This window comes from Thamnophis sirtalis, unplaced genomic scaffold, assembly GCF_051295495.1.
Source record: "Thamnophis sirtalis isolate CommonGarterSnake01/CBP01778 unplaced genomic scaffold, rThaSir2_p1.2 scaffold_2, whole genome shotgun sequence".
Lineage (NCBI taxonomy): Eukaryota > Metazoa > Chordata > Lepidosauria > Squamata > Natricidae > Thamnophis > Thamnophis sirtalis.
In genome coordinates, this window is record NW_028261382.1 from 87236880 (window position 1) to 87253496 (window position 16617).

A 16617-nucleotide genomic window follows, 5' to 3' on the forward strand; every position below is an offset into this window, starting at 1 on the left:
TATTTTGGTGCCTCTAACAGAGAGGAAAATTGCCAGAAAGGAGGAGGAGTTTACTAGGACAAGGCTGCCATGCAGAGGAAGGCGGACCTAGTCCTTGAGGTATGACCACAATTGAGCCAAAATTTTGGTTGCCAAGCAAGAGCATTGTTAAGTGAGTTTCACCCCATTTTACTCAATCCATGATACCTCCTGTCTCTAACAGTCATGTGCAGGCTAGGAAGAACATCTGAAGGTGTGTATAATGTTCCAATAAACAGAAGTTATATTTAAATGTGTGGCAGAAAGTGACTCTCGGTGTGTTTTTCCAAATGCAGTAAATGAGGTTGAATGTGTATAGTTTTAGAAGTCTCTGTGTGTGTGTGTCTGTGTGTGTGTCACATCAACTCCTAGAAAACCACGTGAACGGGGCATGGCACAACGGTAGTCCCCGACGTATGGGGACTTGCAGCTATCGCCAGGTTAAGAAATGAATAGGGCGAAGAGACAAGCGAACCCGTCCCATTTCATTCCATTTGCACCATGTGCAGCTCAGCCGCCCTGCCCCGCCCAGCTCGCCACGTGCGGCCAGCCCCCTTCTTCCCTTTCTCTTTGCATTCCCCGCGCTTGGTCCTCCAGTCCCCGCCGCCTGGCGGAAGCCCCGCCCCCTGGATTCCCTCCGTCACTTCCGCCCGCTGAGCCCCGTAGTCCCAATATGGCGGCGCCCTGTGGCTCCTCACAGCTCTCCGCCGCCGAGTCGCCGCTCAAGATCCCCAAGATGGAGGTGCTGTCTCCCGGCTCGCCCGGAGCGCTGAGCGACGGCAACCCCAGCCTCTCCGACCCTTCCACGCCCAGCGGCGCCTCCCCGTTAGGCCCCGCCGGAGCGGGGTCGGTGACGGCGGCGGCTACCTCCGCCGGGGCTGGGGGAGGCGGCGTCGGGGCCTCTCCTTCCGTCTCTTTCTCCCCGGGCAGCAGCGCGGCGGCGGCGGCGGCGGCTTGCCGAGGCATGTCGTGGACGCCGGCCGAGACCAACGCGTTGATCGCCGTGTGGGGCAACGAGCGGCTGGTGGAGGCGCGGTACCAGCAGCTGGAGGGCGCCGGCACCGTCTTCGGCAGCAAGGCCCCCGGGCCCGCCATGTACGAGCGCGTCTCCCGAGCCCTGGCCGAGCTGGGCTACGAGCGGACCCCCTCGCAGTGCCGAGAGCGCATCAAGGTAGGCGGCGCGGCCGACGAGCCGGAGATGCTGAGGACGCGGCGCTCTTCCAGGGAAGCCAAACCTCCCCGGTCCCTCCCTCCCTCCCTCTCTCCCTCCCGGACATGCCCCATCGGGGCTGCTCTGCCAGCGGTCGGGTGGGGGGCTTTCTCCGAGGATGCTCGCTCCTTGAGGCCCCCGGTGAGAAGGGCTGCCGATCTGCGCCTTGATGTTGCCCCAGATAGCTTCAAGGAAAGCACATGGCCCTCGGAACAACCCCCTTCCTCCGCCTCCCTCCCCCCCCCGGCTTATATTTAAGGGTTTTATATTTAAGGGTTTTATATTTAAGGGTTTTATATTTAAGGGTTTTATATTTAAGGGTTTTATATTTAAGGGTTTTTTGGAAGGAGCGAAGTTGTCGTTGGGAGCAGCGACTCCTCCTGCCCGTTTAAAAGGGAAGGGCGCGCTTTAAAAAAAACAAAACAGACCAGACAACCGCGCAATTCAAAGCAAAAACACAGGATAGGATGGATGGGGTGAATTAGGTTAGAGGCTCAAAGGGTTTTCTCGGTGTGTAAAGTTGTGCTCTGGGGTGGTTGTTGATTGTTGTGAAGTTCCTTTGGGGCCGAGTTGAGAGGTGGTGTCAGTACAGGTGGTCCTCGAATTGCGACCCCCTTTGAGTGCCCGGAATTGATATTGCTAAGTGAGAAATGTGTTCGATGAGTTTTTGGGACTTATCACAGTTGTTCAGTGAATCACCGCAGTTGTTAAATTAGTAATAAGGGAATCCGGCTTCCCCATTGACTTTGCTGGTCGGGAGGTCGCAAAAGGGGATGACAGGAGCCCAGGACAATGCAATCCTAAATAGGAACCACTTGTCAAGCGTACAAATGTAAATCACGTGACCATTGAAAGGCTGTAAAGGTTTAAGTGTGAACAACGGTCGTAAGTCACTTTTTTTTCCAATGCTGTTGTAACTTCGAACAGCCACTAAGTGAACTGTGGTGAGTTGAGGGTTACCTGTAATTGTAAATCCTCATGATGATGATGATGATGATGAACGGTTTTTTTAGGGGCTGAGTTTGCATTAGATTGTTTTAGCCCTCTGTAATGCAAAATAATTCATCCAAAAAGTCAGTGACGAGAACTTGGTTAGCTCTGTTTGGGGACTTTAAGCCTAAATGTTATTGTTAGATTGGTAAAGGGAAATGCTGGCGTTTATGTGGGAAGCATTCTAGGAAATGAGTGGGGAGAGTCGTATGGAATGTGGCTAGACCTTCCTGCTATATAAATATATTTAACGCAGTAAACTTCAGAGAGACCTAATGCCGAAAAGACTTGAGCAAGTAATCAGTTTTGATTTCCTGCCAGATTACAAGGATGGGAGTAGTTGCAAAAGGAAGCACATGTGGGTTGATTAAGGTGGACTTTTTTGAGCTGAATGAATGCTTCCATCTTTTAAAAAGTAGCAGTGCCTTGGGTAGTACATGGGTAGTACTATCCCTTGCTCCTTATGGTAGACCTAAAGACAAGCAGACACCTTGTGAAGTTCTTTCTGCTAAAATGAAGTTTTAAACTTCAGGTGTTGACTTTAGCCAATTCTGAAGTTTCACATTCACTAGAATGTGAAACTTCTGGAGGGTAGCCCATAAAGAAGGTGCTGCAAATGTGGCTGACATGAATCCTATGTGGCCTACATGTATCTTAATCTATTATGATTGTGAAATTTGCTGATTGCATTACATTTTTATTTTAATAAATGCTGCTTTTAAATAAGATGTACCATGGTTTCTTCAGGAGTTGAAAAATAGATTTCCTAATGCATGGTGGACACTATGCTTTTTATCAGTCTGCCAGTCGCCAGACTTTGGTATGTAGAATTCTGATATTTTGTGTGATTTTGTTACTGGCCATAATTATGAGTCAAATAATAACATTTGACAACTGATGGCTGTGTTTTGTAGGGAAGACAAAACTGTTGCTGGTTCTGGTGTCTGGAAAACATAAAAATGTACTCTCTTCCCATAACAGAATCTTTTCTGTCTGCAGCTCTCTTGCTCAACTATGAATTTATAGGTATGATATACTTCTGCTTTAACAGAACGGTAATTTAAAAGATTGTATTTAACGTATGCACCTATAATGAAGATTGAATATTTACTATACATGCATTATGAAAAGTAGTCCTTGTTTTAGCTAGCTAAGAGTAAATATTGTGAAATTTACCTTTGGGTAGAAATCTTTGTGTGTGTGTGTGTGTGTGTGTGTGTGTGTATGCGTATGCGTGTAATCAGCGTTGGATAGTTTTCAGCTGTACGAGACTCATTCCTAAAGAAGCTTTAAAGGTTGGCCAACATTATGAAACTGATTTCTCCACAGAAATCGGTAGAAAGACAGCAAGCCAAATCTAGGGAAACAGTTTAACAAAAAATGACTTTTATTTTTAAGTATTTAAACTCAACGTTTCATCCAGTTCCATATTTTAAAAAGCTACAATATGCTAATAGTGACATTGTGGTGATCCAGGCTTCACAGAAATCACATCAGCAGTTAAATTTGTGTGTACTGTACAGTATGTAATGTAATGTATTTGTAATGAAGTCCACAAGCATTGCGTTGTTTTTAAATTCAGCATCTAATGAAATTTTGCATTCTGAGAAATTTTGCATACATTATGTATTAAATATCCAGCACAAATAAAGCAGGCCTTGTGTTGAAAACGACAAATGTGAAATTAGGTTGTTTGACAAGGTGGCACATATAATGTATAATGGCATTTTTTAGAATCAACCATGTATTTAATGTACACAGTTTGCTTTTCCTTCATTCTGTAGGAGAATTAAAGCAATCTTATTTTTTAAAAGCCAGCAGTTGCTTAGGTACACAGATAATTTCTCAGAATCTGTTTTATCTACTAGATGTGCTTTAGAGATCATGAAGATTCACCCTCTAAAAGTGTTAGATCCCATCATAATTGCACTCTTGCGTAAATAACATATCCAAGCTTCTTGCCTCTCGGCATAGATTTCTTCCAATTTCCAGCCTCCTATATCGGTGTCAAACTGGTGGCCCATGGGCTGGATGTGTCACGTGTAGGCCAGGCCCACCCCACCTCCGCGAATGGGAAAAATGTGAAGCATCACATGACGGCAATGTGACACCGCAAATTTGACACCCGTGTCCTATATTGTAATTGTTCAGTCTCTAAAGTTGTGTCCAACTCTTTGCAACCTCATGGACCACAGCACACCACGCCTTTTGTCCTCCACTCTCTCCCAAAGTTTGCCCAAATTTATGTTTATTGCATTGATGACAACTATCTAACGTTCTCATCCTCTGCCCTCCCCTTCTTTTTTTTTTGCTTTCCATCTTTCCCGCCATCAGGATAATCTCCAGTGAGTTCCTCTCTTCTTATTAAGCAGCCAAATATTTGAGTTTCAGCTTTGGTATCTGTTCTCCCAAAGACCAGCCAGGGTTGATTGCTCCCATATAACTAAGCTCTTTTCCCATTGTGTTGTATGGGATCCTTTTTAATGGGATCAGATCCTTTGGCTGTGCATGTTTACCTTTGTGCTTGCTGATATTTATTTTCCATTGATAGATTTAGGAACTGCTACTACTGCAAAACTATTTGAAATGTCAGTATGTAAGTGCATATCTGTTTACGCTTTAACTAATTAAACTAAAGTTAATTTTTACATCAGAATCATTCAGCGCCTATTTTCCTCAGGAAATTTTAGGGAGGTCCGAGTTATCTCTCAGCCGTGGAAGCTCACCAGGTTAAGTTGGGGAACTCATAGTTTCAACTCATTTTCCCACTCGGCTATTGTGGGGAAAAGTGTAGGAAGGGATGCCCCCGTATGGCTCCTTGAATTCTGGGAAGTAAAGTGGGATGTCGCTTGAACATCGAGTAAGACATTGTAGCATTGCGCTAGTCTTGCTGTGTTTATTTTTATTTTAGATTTGTTTAGCTTAGCATGATGTAGATACCTATCTAGTGTAAATTCTGCTTTCTGCCTTGGAATGCATCTGTACAAAACCCAATGGGCGTGGGTGGGAAACGAGCCATGTTATGGCATAAAGTTAGAATGCAAGCTGGATATTGTATATCATAAAGAACACTAACTGTAAAATAAGTAAAACAATAAAATAAGGCATTTTTTTTTCCTACCAGTGACTGCCTGACAGCTTTGTCCATTTGCAATAACAGTATGGATGATTTGTTCTGCTAAATGAAGCTGTCACAGCAGATGTTTTTTTTTTTCATGGCATTACAACTAGATCCATGAGTTTTTCTATCACTTTGTCTCTTACTCTCCTGCTCTGTGTCTCAGCAGGCAGGTTTATGCAATTCATTTGAAATCTGGATTCTTACAATTGTTCTGAATACTGGATAGGATTACTGCTGGGCCAGGTTGCTTCTGTCATATTGAAAGAGGCCACTAAAAGGGACTCTCTTAAACAGTTGGGCTTAATTTGCAGTTTCAAACTGTGTGTGGATGATGGAGTTATCGGATGATCTTATTAGAGCACGTGAAGATTTCCTGGTTAACTTTCTGGGAGGGACTGTTTATTTTAGCTTGGTTCTTAATAAAAACAATTTTAGAAGCTTTTATTAGTGACTTGGTTTAGACTGCACCTTGGTTAGACGATCAGCTTTGTCACACACTAAAAGTATTTTAGGTATTTTATTAAATTTATATGCCGCCCTTTTCCCTGGGGGGACTCAGGGCGGCTCACAACTCAAGAGGGGAGAGGGGAAAGACAAACTTTAGACATGTAGAACAATACAAATTTAAAAACGCAACATTCATACCATTCGGGCAGGTTACAATCTTAGTCCCAGGCCTGACGGGATAGCCAGGTTTTGAGGGCTGTGCGGAAGGTCTGGAGGGTGGTGAGGGTATGAATCTCCACGGGGAGATCGTTCCATAGGGTCGGAGCTGCCACCGAGAAGGCTCTCCTCCGCGTGGTTGCCAGTCGGCATTGACCGGCAGATGGAACTCGGAGGAGGCCTAATCGGTGAGATCTAATAGGTCGCGTGGAGGTAATCGGCAGTAGGCGGTCTCTCAAGTACCCAGATCCACTACCATGAAGGGCTTTATGGGTGACAAGTAGCACCTTGAAGCGTACCCGGAGATCGACAGGTAGCCAGTGCAGCTCGCGGAGGATAGGTGTTATGTGGGTGAAACGAGGTGCACCCACAATCGCTCACGCGGCCGCATTCTGACTTAAAATCTATTTTACATTGATGATGTATTTATTATCTCTTTCCTGCTCCCAAATTTAGAGAAAAACATATATTCATAATGTCTGGTGGGGAAAGGGACAAACAATATGCCAATTTTCATTTAGAACATCTTGAATTGTACCCAGAGTTGACCTGTGTTTGTTTGATTTTTTTCTTTCAAAATATAGTATACTTCTTCACTTCCTAAGGAGTAAGAAATGTGTACATATTTCTCTGAAAGATATTTAGAATTATTTAAAATGTTTTTTTTTTCTAAATAGGAAAAGAGGGTAGAATATTGTAATACTTAAAGCTAAGTAGGATTTAGACTGATGCATATCAGACCCTATGTGCTACCAGCAAAATGACATGCTGTAAAGTAAATTTTAGAAAAAATGCTAGGAATTGGCTATTTGAAAGACTAATTGGACTCCATAAGATTGAAAAGTACCTGGAGGCTTTTGGGCCAATGTCCTTGCCCGCACTAACTTCAGAGGGCGATAGCAAATACTTGGCATGTCACATTTCTATCCTTCTCAGATTGACTCACTGCAAGTCGTTAAGCAAGTTTTTAAACCATCTTTGGGGTTTAAAAATAAATTGGGAAAATCCCATTTATTTATGAGTTGCTATCCGTACCATAATCCCAAACTCTGTCTAAGAAACTTAGGCATTGACAACAATCTTTTGAAAGTCAAGATCTATCCCATAAGGTTAGTGATTTACTATGGGGTTCGCCTTGCATCTCTCCATTTCCCAGTTTTATGCTCATTTTATTAGAAGTAAACAATAACCTTGGAAACCCTTTGCCATGCATTCCAAAGTCCTTTATTATACCTATGATGGAATAGGATGAAGGAACCTATACTACGGGAGTGGTAAGACACAGGTACTTTACCCAAGCAAATGATTTTCGATCCTCTTCATTTCACTCCTATCATGACCCCCACTTGTGTTTTGCTTCTTCTGCATCTTGAAAGCAATTTCATTCTTGATGACTTTCGTTCAAATTTCAGGGAATTCCAAAATAAAATAAAAATGCTGATTACAGTAACATTTTACCTGACTGCATGGTGAAGAGATGGGATGCAGCAGAGTCATAAGGGAAATCCACTCTCAATAGATAAGCTTTCTGGAAATAGTTAGATTTCACCGTGTTGAGATGACCAGATTGCTTCACTTTCTTAGAGCTGTGCTGAAAAGCAAGACTATTCTTATTCTACTTTATTTTTTTTAACATTTCAGAGGTATTGTCATCCCCTTTCTATCAGTGAATTATATTTGTTCTTCATCGAAGGGCAGGTGGGATAGAGACGCGTTAAAATAGTTCCATCAGTGTAAATGGAAACAGGCCAGTTTTCTTTTCCTTGCTTCATAATCTGCTCCTTTGAGAGTTGGGATAAATTTGGAGATCTGGGCAAGATTGCATGAGAGGGAAAGAAAGCATTGGTACGCAGTGAATGGCTCACCATTCTCAAGGCATTGGATTCTCCGTAAAAGTGTCATGTTATGTTGCATGGATCAATCTTAGTGGTGCTGCTTTGCTCTCAAAATTGATTATTTCAGCCATTTTGGAAGTGTCTTGAGCTCCTAACAATTTGAACTGGAAAAGCTTTGCCCATTTTAATCAATTTTTAATCTGTACCCCCACCCTTTGCAGCAAACTACATTAAGGAACATAATTTAAGTATTTCCCCCTAAAAACAGAAGTGGGGTGGAGTTAGAAAGAGGAAAATCTAGATAAGAAGCATTTTTAGCAGTGTTTTATTCACACTTGCCTTAATATGTAATTTGGCTTCTTATTGACAAGTGAATGATTTAAGGTGCAGTGAAAGTGGGTAATATCTGGTTGAGATAGGATATAAAAGATGCCTAAAAATCTAGTGTTGGGTTTAATGTTTTATTATTAGACCTGACCATCTTAGTATATTGTGTGTTTAATATTTGATCATGGGAATACAGAGCATTATTGATTTCACTTCTTTTAAATTTCAGCAGCTTCCCAAGAAACAGAGTGAGTTAGTAAGGATGCAAACTATGTAAGTAATATATTTTACTAGCTAAAGAGTTTAGGCCAACATTTTTAAAATAACTTAATTGTTTTCTTTTTGGAATAAGGAACAATCCAGCTGTCTGCTTTTGGTGACTTCTTTCTCTCTCTCTCTATCTTTCACTTTCTTTCTCCCTATCTCTCTCTTTTCCCCATTCCCCCTCACTTCTCCTTACGCTTCAAACTATGGGTACCACAGTAGCTGTTCTTTCTCTTCCCTTCGTAAATGTGTATATCTTACGGGCTTGTTGGTATCTCACTGGGGGTTTTAATTCTGCATAGTCTAGCAAGCTTGGGGATAAGAAGGGAAAGTTTTGGCAATAAAAGACCAATAAATGAAGCTGATATATTAACATTATTATTAAATGTGATGTCCTCTTGTGGCAAATATAAAAATACAAGTGCTCTTTGCTGTGAAGTTTAAATGGCTGTGAAGATTCAACTTGGCTTTAAGACTTACTTCTTCGTAAAATCCTGTTTGGTTAAAAGGATCTAATAAATGTGGCAGAGTTTAGAACCAAGTTAAAGAAGAATACAAATGGCACAAGGGGTATAGAAGGTGGGCCACTTATAAACTAACAGGCATGTTTTCTGTCTTAGACCCTTCGCAGGTGTTACAGCCGAGTGAAGGAACATGGTGTGGGCAAAAGAAAAAGCAGTTACACATTTGAACAGTTGGAGCAGGTCTTTGGTCAAGGAGGATGGGATTCTCAACTCTGCCAACCGGTGCTCATCAATAGCAGTGGCTTGTATCAAGAGCTGGAGTCTGATGGTAGCACAATGGAGGAATATTCGCAGGACGAATGGGGGAACCATAGTCAGGATCTATACTGTTACCAACCAGGCGAGCAAGAGTTAGGTAAGATGTGGCAAACTTTACCGAAACACTGGTGACTGTTAATACTTCAATTGGTGCCACTGCAACTTTGGTTGCAACCATGGACTTAGTGTTTCTGTTTCGTACATCTTCCTGTTGCATGCCTTGAACTTGAGGCCGAGATATCTCCTTTTAAGTAAGGAAATGGGGCAGTGCCAACTCTTTTATTTTGGTAGACAATTTGACACTCCACCTGCTTGTATATTTATTTATTCATTCATTGCATTACATCTCTCATCCAGGAGTTCTACGTGTCATAGCTTCTTTCCTCCAATTTTTACTCACATAGACAATTCTGTGAGATTGGCTGAACCATAGCGACTGATCCAAGTCAGCTTTGAAAGTTAAGGGAGGAGTTGAATTGGACTCAAACAGATCCAGGCCCCAAGCATTAATCAGCATGGGACTCTATTTGCATACTTTAGTGATGTATTTCCAACATCAATAGCACAATTCATGTTTTGATACAGTAAAAGCTCTCAGGGTCATTGCTTTCAAATCAGATTTCAGAAAGCGCAGTGAAATATTGAGAGTTTTGCTTTACAGATATTCATTGACTTACGACCACAGTTGAGACCAGAATTTTTAGTTGCTAAGCAATGGGGTCCATAAGTGAGTCATCTGTGACCAGATCAGATTTTACAACTATTTTTACTGGGTCATTAAACATATCCAGTTTCCCCAATTGACTTTGCTTGTCAGAAGCCAGCTGGGATTGTTGCAAATCACAATCGTATGATTGAAGATGCTTACAATTGCTATACATTTGAGCCAGTTGTCAAGCACCAAATTGCAGCCGCGTGACCACAGGGGTGGTACAATAGTCATAACTTGGAGGATGGGTTGTAAGTCACTTTTTCAAGACCATCGTAGCTTTGAACCATTGTTAGGTGGACACTGATAAGTTGAGGGCTACCTGTATAGACTGAAACCTCATGTTAATTCATTAATTGGGGGCAGGGGATTCCATTATTCGAAGTGAAAGAAAGCATGGCATTACAGAGATTTGTCATTTGCATGGTGATAAACAGATTGCAATTATCCATTGTAATCTTGTCCATAATATCAAAAGTTCTTTCCAGTACAACTCAATAAAATATATCTTCACTGTTTTATAGTCTTTTGTTTATTGTTCCAATTAACAGCTGCCATATGAATATTCAGTCATACTTTCTTGTCTTTAGTATCAGTCGGTGTTAATTAATTAATTGGTGTATGCTAGAAATTTGTAAAGCGATATTTGATGTCAAAGTGGCTTTTGGCTTCTTGCTATCCTATAAGGAGGCCCTTCAGACATTCACTCATGCCACAGTCCCTTCACAAATGCATTACTGCAATGCGCTGTACATGGGGCTGACCTTGAAAACCACCCAGAATCTATAGCGGCATGAAAATGTAGTGGCATGAGCAGTAACGGGCACCACTCCATATGCTCATTGTCACCACTGCAACACCAACTGCATCAGATGCCAATTGGCTTCTAAGTGCCATTCAAGGTGCTGGTTATCTATCAATATAAAACCTAAAACTCATTGTCACAATCTTCAATTGGGTGAAACAGTGCATCCTAGGGCAATAGCTTTTGAACCAAGGTACCTCAAATGGGCTAACTTACAGAATGGATGCAAAATCCAAGACCTGTGACTCCTGAGGGAATGAGATTTGGGGAAATTGTTGCTGTTGAGGGCTGTTGGTTGCGGATGGGATGCTGCGGTCATGTAATCTTCATTTTCAGCTACAGTTTCCCAGCCAGTCTCACAATGCTTTATTCTCCCTCCCCTCCCCTGCGGCAGCAACTCTCCTTGGGAAGGGAAGGGAAATTTCCGATACTCCCTGCCAGAGTCCCACAAGGAAACTCAATGGGGAAGCTGGCAGGAAGTTAGAAGTCCCTCCTCTTCCCCTTGCATTTTTTCTGCTCACCCTTGGTCATTATATTTCTCTGTTTAGATAAAGAAATATCTCTGAAACAATGATCTAACAGGGCACGGGTTGTTTAGTTACCTATAAATCCCAGTATGGCATAGAGCCCTGATGATGAACCTATAGCACGTGTGCCACAGGTGGCCCCTGGAGCCATATTTGCCGGCACGGCAGCCCTCAGCCTTCCGGAAACTGATTTTCAGCCTTCTGGAAAGCTGGGGCAGTCTGTTTTTGCCCTCCCCAGGCTTCAGGAAAACCTCCAGAGCCCAGAGAGGGCAAAAAACAGGCCCAACAAGCCAACTGGAAGTTTGTTCCCGAATTTCCCTTTGGGCTGTTTTTCGCCCTCCGGAGGCTTTCCTGAAGCCTAGGCGAAAATGGCCCCAGAGGCCCTCCGGAAGGCTGGGCCATTGTCATCTTCCCCAGATTTTAGGAAAGCCTCCAGAGCCTGGAGAGGGCGAAAATCCCTCCTCCCGTGCCTGGGGGTCGCACACGCATGCTCTCAAAGGCTCTTGAAAGCTTTGAAAAACTGGTTTTGGTCCCAGGCACAGGGTTGACATTTAATATTTGTTCAACAGCCCCCGTTTTGTGTTGTTTTGCCATGTATTAGATTATTTTGACTCAGGTTGACTCAGCCTTCCATCCCTCCAAGATGGGTAAAATGAGGACCCAGACGGTTGGGGGCAATGTGCTGACTCTGTAAACCACTTAGAAAGGGTTGTAAAGCTGTATATAAGTCTAAGTGCTATTGCTATTGTTATTTTAGCCTGGACTGTCTGGGTGATTCAATATTTTTAGCTGTTTTTAAATTATTCCTAGTTTCATATGCCATCCAGGACCCACTGGAGTTGTCCAGTCAATAAAGTTTAATACATAAATAAATAATAAATAAACTACAATGATGCCTGTATTCATACTGAAATTGGACACAGTTATAATTGGGCTATAAATTGCCTTTTAAAGTAACAAGGCTCAGTTGTTATGAATTATTTTAACCTCTGCTTTACCTTTTAGATGAAATGCCGGCAGTGAAGAAAACATTGAAGATAAAACAAGAATCTTCAGAAGATTCTCAGTAAGTGTCTTGAATGGAAATTAAGATTCTGAAAGTATCTGCACTTTTCAAGGGTAATACAACGGTCTCAGTTTTTTTCCAGCTGCACCAGATAAAATATAAACTCGTGCTGTTGAAATATCCTTGGAAAGTTGCAGTGTCCGGTAACTGCATGTATACCTTGAATGGCTTTGCAAATGTTGACTGTTTCATAGCTGCAGTTTTCGGAATGCAGGAACTGAATGAAAGCCTATCTGCATGTCTCAGTATTTAGACAGAATAGGAGCCTTCCCAGATGTGTGAGATAGGTTGAGCTGAGAGTTAAGTTTCCATGGCTCCCAATTTCCCTAGCTGAGGCGTCAACCTGGGTTTTCCTGGTCTTAATTCAGATCCTTAATCACTACACAACAATGGTTTTCTTTAGAAGATTGTGCTTTGTTGGAGCTGCATTAGATACAAAAATGTAGAAATTCCCATTGCTTCTCAGAATATAGGTAGTCCTCGATTTATGACTGGTTGCTTAGGAATCATTCAAAGGTTTGATGGACACACCCCCCCCACACACACACACATACACACCCCTAACCGGAAGTTCCAGCGGTACTTCCTTCTGTGGTCACATGACTGCACTGTGGGTGCTTGGAAACACGGACCCATTTATGGCCATTTGTAGCATCCTGCTATCACTTGACCATTTTACAGTGGCATAGTGAACAGTGGGGTTTACTTAACGACCGTGGGGTTTGTTTAACAGCTGAAATGTTTGCTTAACAATCACCGCAAAAAAAGGTCGTGAAATTGGATTGACAGTCGCGACTTATGACCATAATAGGCAAGCTCTATTATGGCCATAACTCATACTTGTGTTTGCCACAACGGATTAACGATGGCAGTGCCTTAAGAAAATCAGACTGCTGGTTCAGTTTGCTCAGCATCCTCCATATGGACAGTTCTCTTCTCTCCGGTTTCCAGGCATCAGTCTTTCCTCTCCCAAACTAGAGAGCTCATAAATGGAATTGGTTCCATTTTGCAGGCAAAGAAAGTGCTTAACATGGCTCATGTTTGTTAAACAAACACCATTGTTGTTAAGCAAACTCTTTGCTTCATACTATAAGGATTTAAGACACTATTGTGAATTTTTCTAGCAGCTATTTGTCCTTAGCATATGACAGGCCTGTTTTACATCCATTGGAATTTTGTGATTGCATTCTCCTTCTTTTTCTTAATTTCCCACCTTAAAACTTAGTCCCATTGTGTTTTGTTTTTTTCTTATTTAAAGGAAGCGCGATCTAATGCAGAATATTGTACAGATCTTGGAATCCGTCCAGTTAAAATGGGAACTCTTTCAGAGTTGGGCGGACTTTTCTAGGCTACACCTTTCGAACAAACTGGCTATATTCGGGATTGGCTATAATACACGGTGGAAGGAGGATATCCGTTACCATTACGCTGAGATCAGTTCCCAAGTTCCCCTTGGCAAGCGACTCCGGGAATATTTCAACTCCGAGAAGCCCGAGGGCAGGATCATCATGACCAGAGTGCAGAAAATGAACTGGAAGAACGTTTATTACAAATTCTTGGAGATTACCATCAGTGAAGCCAGGTGCCTAGAGTTGCACATGGAAATTGACTGGATACCTATTGCTCACTCCAAGCCAACGGGTGGAAATATTGTCCAGTATTTGTTACCTGGAGGCATTCCAAAGAGCCCTGGTCTGTATGCCATCGGCTATGAAGACTGTCACGAGAAGCCACCATCTCCTGATCACGAGAGCATCAGCCAAGAACCTGAAAACGAGACTCCGGGAGAAACCGAAATGCCGTTGTCACAGGCTTCCCTCAAAGTGGAGATGGAGCCCACCAGAATCATCTATTGTTACCTTGGCATTGCCGAGGTCAGAACTCTCCAACAGTGCTTGTTTTTACACTTCCAGGCCAACACCAAAACCTTCAGCAAAGAGTGGGTTGGCATCAATGGATTTTTATCACAAAACTGTATTGTGGACCCAGGGATTTCTCCTAAGTCTATTTACATTAAATTTGTAGAAGTGGAGAGGGACTTCCTTTCTGCTGGCTCTTTGGTCGAGTGCCTGGAAAAAGCCATTGGATATCCTTTGAAATTTAACAACTGACTTTCATCCTTCATAAGGATCAGGACATTGTAAGTATCACCTGTGGCATTTGGGACATCTGCTTAGTACAAGACTGGGCAAAAATCAACTGCTCTAACCGAACTGAAATGAGGAGAACACTTATAGGGGATTTTACAAAAGTGTTTCTCACGCCAGTAAAATATGCTGTTTACTTCCTTGGGCCAGCCAAATGGTTTTATAAAGAAAAGGACTTTCAAAGGGAGCATTGTAAATACGATGACTATTGATACACTCCACGTTGGATGAACGTACATGTTAAATTTCATACGAAAAAGCTGTTTTCCACAATGTCTCATTTTTTACACATGTGTCTCAAGTGTGATTATGGTTATGTAATAAATAAGCAATAGATTAACTGAGTTTAAAACCCGGTCACACCAGACTGATTTTCAGTGCCACCGTTAGCACCTCTTGTATATAATTTAGCATTTCAGTTTCTTCACCCATCAAGTGTTCTTACAACTTTCAACCAGTGTTGCCTGCAAAAACTTCTCTTTCTGTGATGTACCCCACTTTACTAGTAGTGTTGCCATATCACCTTTTTTTTTTAATTTTGGTTTATGTTTTGTTTACATTAAAATCATCCATGGGCCTTTTAAGAAATATTTAGTTTAACCTCTGTGTGGCAGTGAAAGTAACTCAGCCGCTGAGAAGCATTTTTATCAAATCATGCTTTTATCAAACACAATCAAAGCTGTGAGAAGGGGTGGGCTCGGGGTGGGAACTGGGGAGTTATGGACCAAGGGAGTAAACATTTTTAATGCCTCGTTATAATGTTCCGATATAAATCCCATTGCGCTGCTGGCAAGTGCCAGGTTTTTTTTTTTTAATTTCGTTTTTTTTACAAACCTCATTGATCAGTGGAAGTTGTGACATATAATGAATGTGTCAGTCCAAATAAAAAGAAAACAAATGTGGATTTTCAGAAATGTGTTTCTTGCCTGATTGTATCTTTATGAAGATGTGTACTGGCATTTTTTTAAAAAAAATGTTTTTATTTATTATACATATTTTTTAATTATTTTGAATGTCTGTATATTCATATATTAGCACTGTCTTCAGAAGGAAAAAGATGAGCCCTCAGGATGGCTCATCTTGCAAAATCCGTACAGTATTATATGAATAAATAATAGCGAATATAACATTTCCTAATAAAAATGCAACATTCTGTATAAAAGATTATTTTCCATCTGCTTGTTGAAGGATCTTCATAATTTTGCAAGTTTGCTGATGCGTCAATCTTAAAAAACAAAAAAAAAACACCTTCATTATCAATCTGTGATCTCCTCCAGCCTGCTATTCTAGCTCTCCCAGAATGATCACATTTGTGCAAAACGATAATCCCAAGTTCCGGGAAAAAAATGCTGCTTGTTTACCATCAAATTGGTTGAAGCTGATCAAGTTGGTTCTTTTGCTTGCAGGAAAAGGTTTAGCTTAGTTTCTGAATCAGATTCCTGCTTGGCGACTGCCAATAAAGTCGAGTTGTCATAAGCCAACTGACTCCTAATTTCAAAGTTAAGAATTCCCATTTTGAAAGCTACAGGAACTGTTTCCTTCAACGCAAGACCATCGTTTCGGAAACTTTGTCCTCGCTGTTGAAAGAATGAAGATGTGGAGAAGGGCTGTTCTGGAATGATCAGGCACCTGATATTGGAAAGTAATCCACATAAAGACACAGGCAAGGATTTGGCAGGAACCAAGTGCTGCAATGCTCTAAAGCAGGGAAGTCTAACCTTGGCAACTTTAAGACATGTGGACTTCAACTCCCAGAGTTCCTCAGCCAGCTTTGCTGGCTGAGGAACTCTGGGAGTTGAAATCCACAAGTCTTAAAGTTGCCAAGGTTGGAGACCACTGCTCTAAAGCAGGGATGTCCCACCGTGGCAACTTTAATACTGTGGACTTCAAATCCCAGAATTCCCCAGCCACCCATTTCAGGGAAGCTTTCTTCCTGACTTACTTATTTCCTATAAATTATAGTTGCTCCATCATGAAAAGCTGTAACTGCAACCTGGAGTTTATAGTCAAGTCACAGGTTGACCACGTACACCAAGGGTACATCTTAGCCACTTTCAAGACCTGTGGACTTCAACTCCCAGAATTCCCCAGCATGGATGAGGAATTCTGGGAGCTGAAGTCCATAGGTCTTAAAACGGCCAAGGTTGGACCAC

The 16617-nt window shown here is 42.1% G+C and overlaps 1 protein-coding gene across 2 annotated transcripts; it reads left to right on the plus strand.

The window, feature by feature from the left end:
• Positions 1-657: 657 nt before the first annotated feature.
• On the plus strand, positions 658-14993 carry MSANTD2 (Myb/SANT DNA binding domain containing 2). 2 transcript variants are annotated; one of them, XM_087706317.1, is made up of 4 exons: positions 658-1189; positions 9049-9307; positions 12257-12317; positions 13576-14993. In XM_087706317.1, exons 1-4 carry the CDS (start codon positions 692-694, stop codon positions 14426-14428), a joined length of 1671 nt encoding a protein of 556 aa, XP_087562443.1. In that variant the 5' UTR covers positions 658-691; the 3' UTR covers positions 14429-14993. The 2 variants fall into 2 exon arrangements, with proteins under 2 accessions (XP_087562443.1, XP_087562444.1); XM_087706318.1 differs by lacking the exon at positions 658-1189 and adding an exon at positions 7510-8437.
• The last annotated feature ends 1624 nt before the right edge of the window (positions 14994-16617 follow it).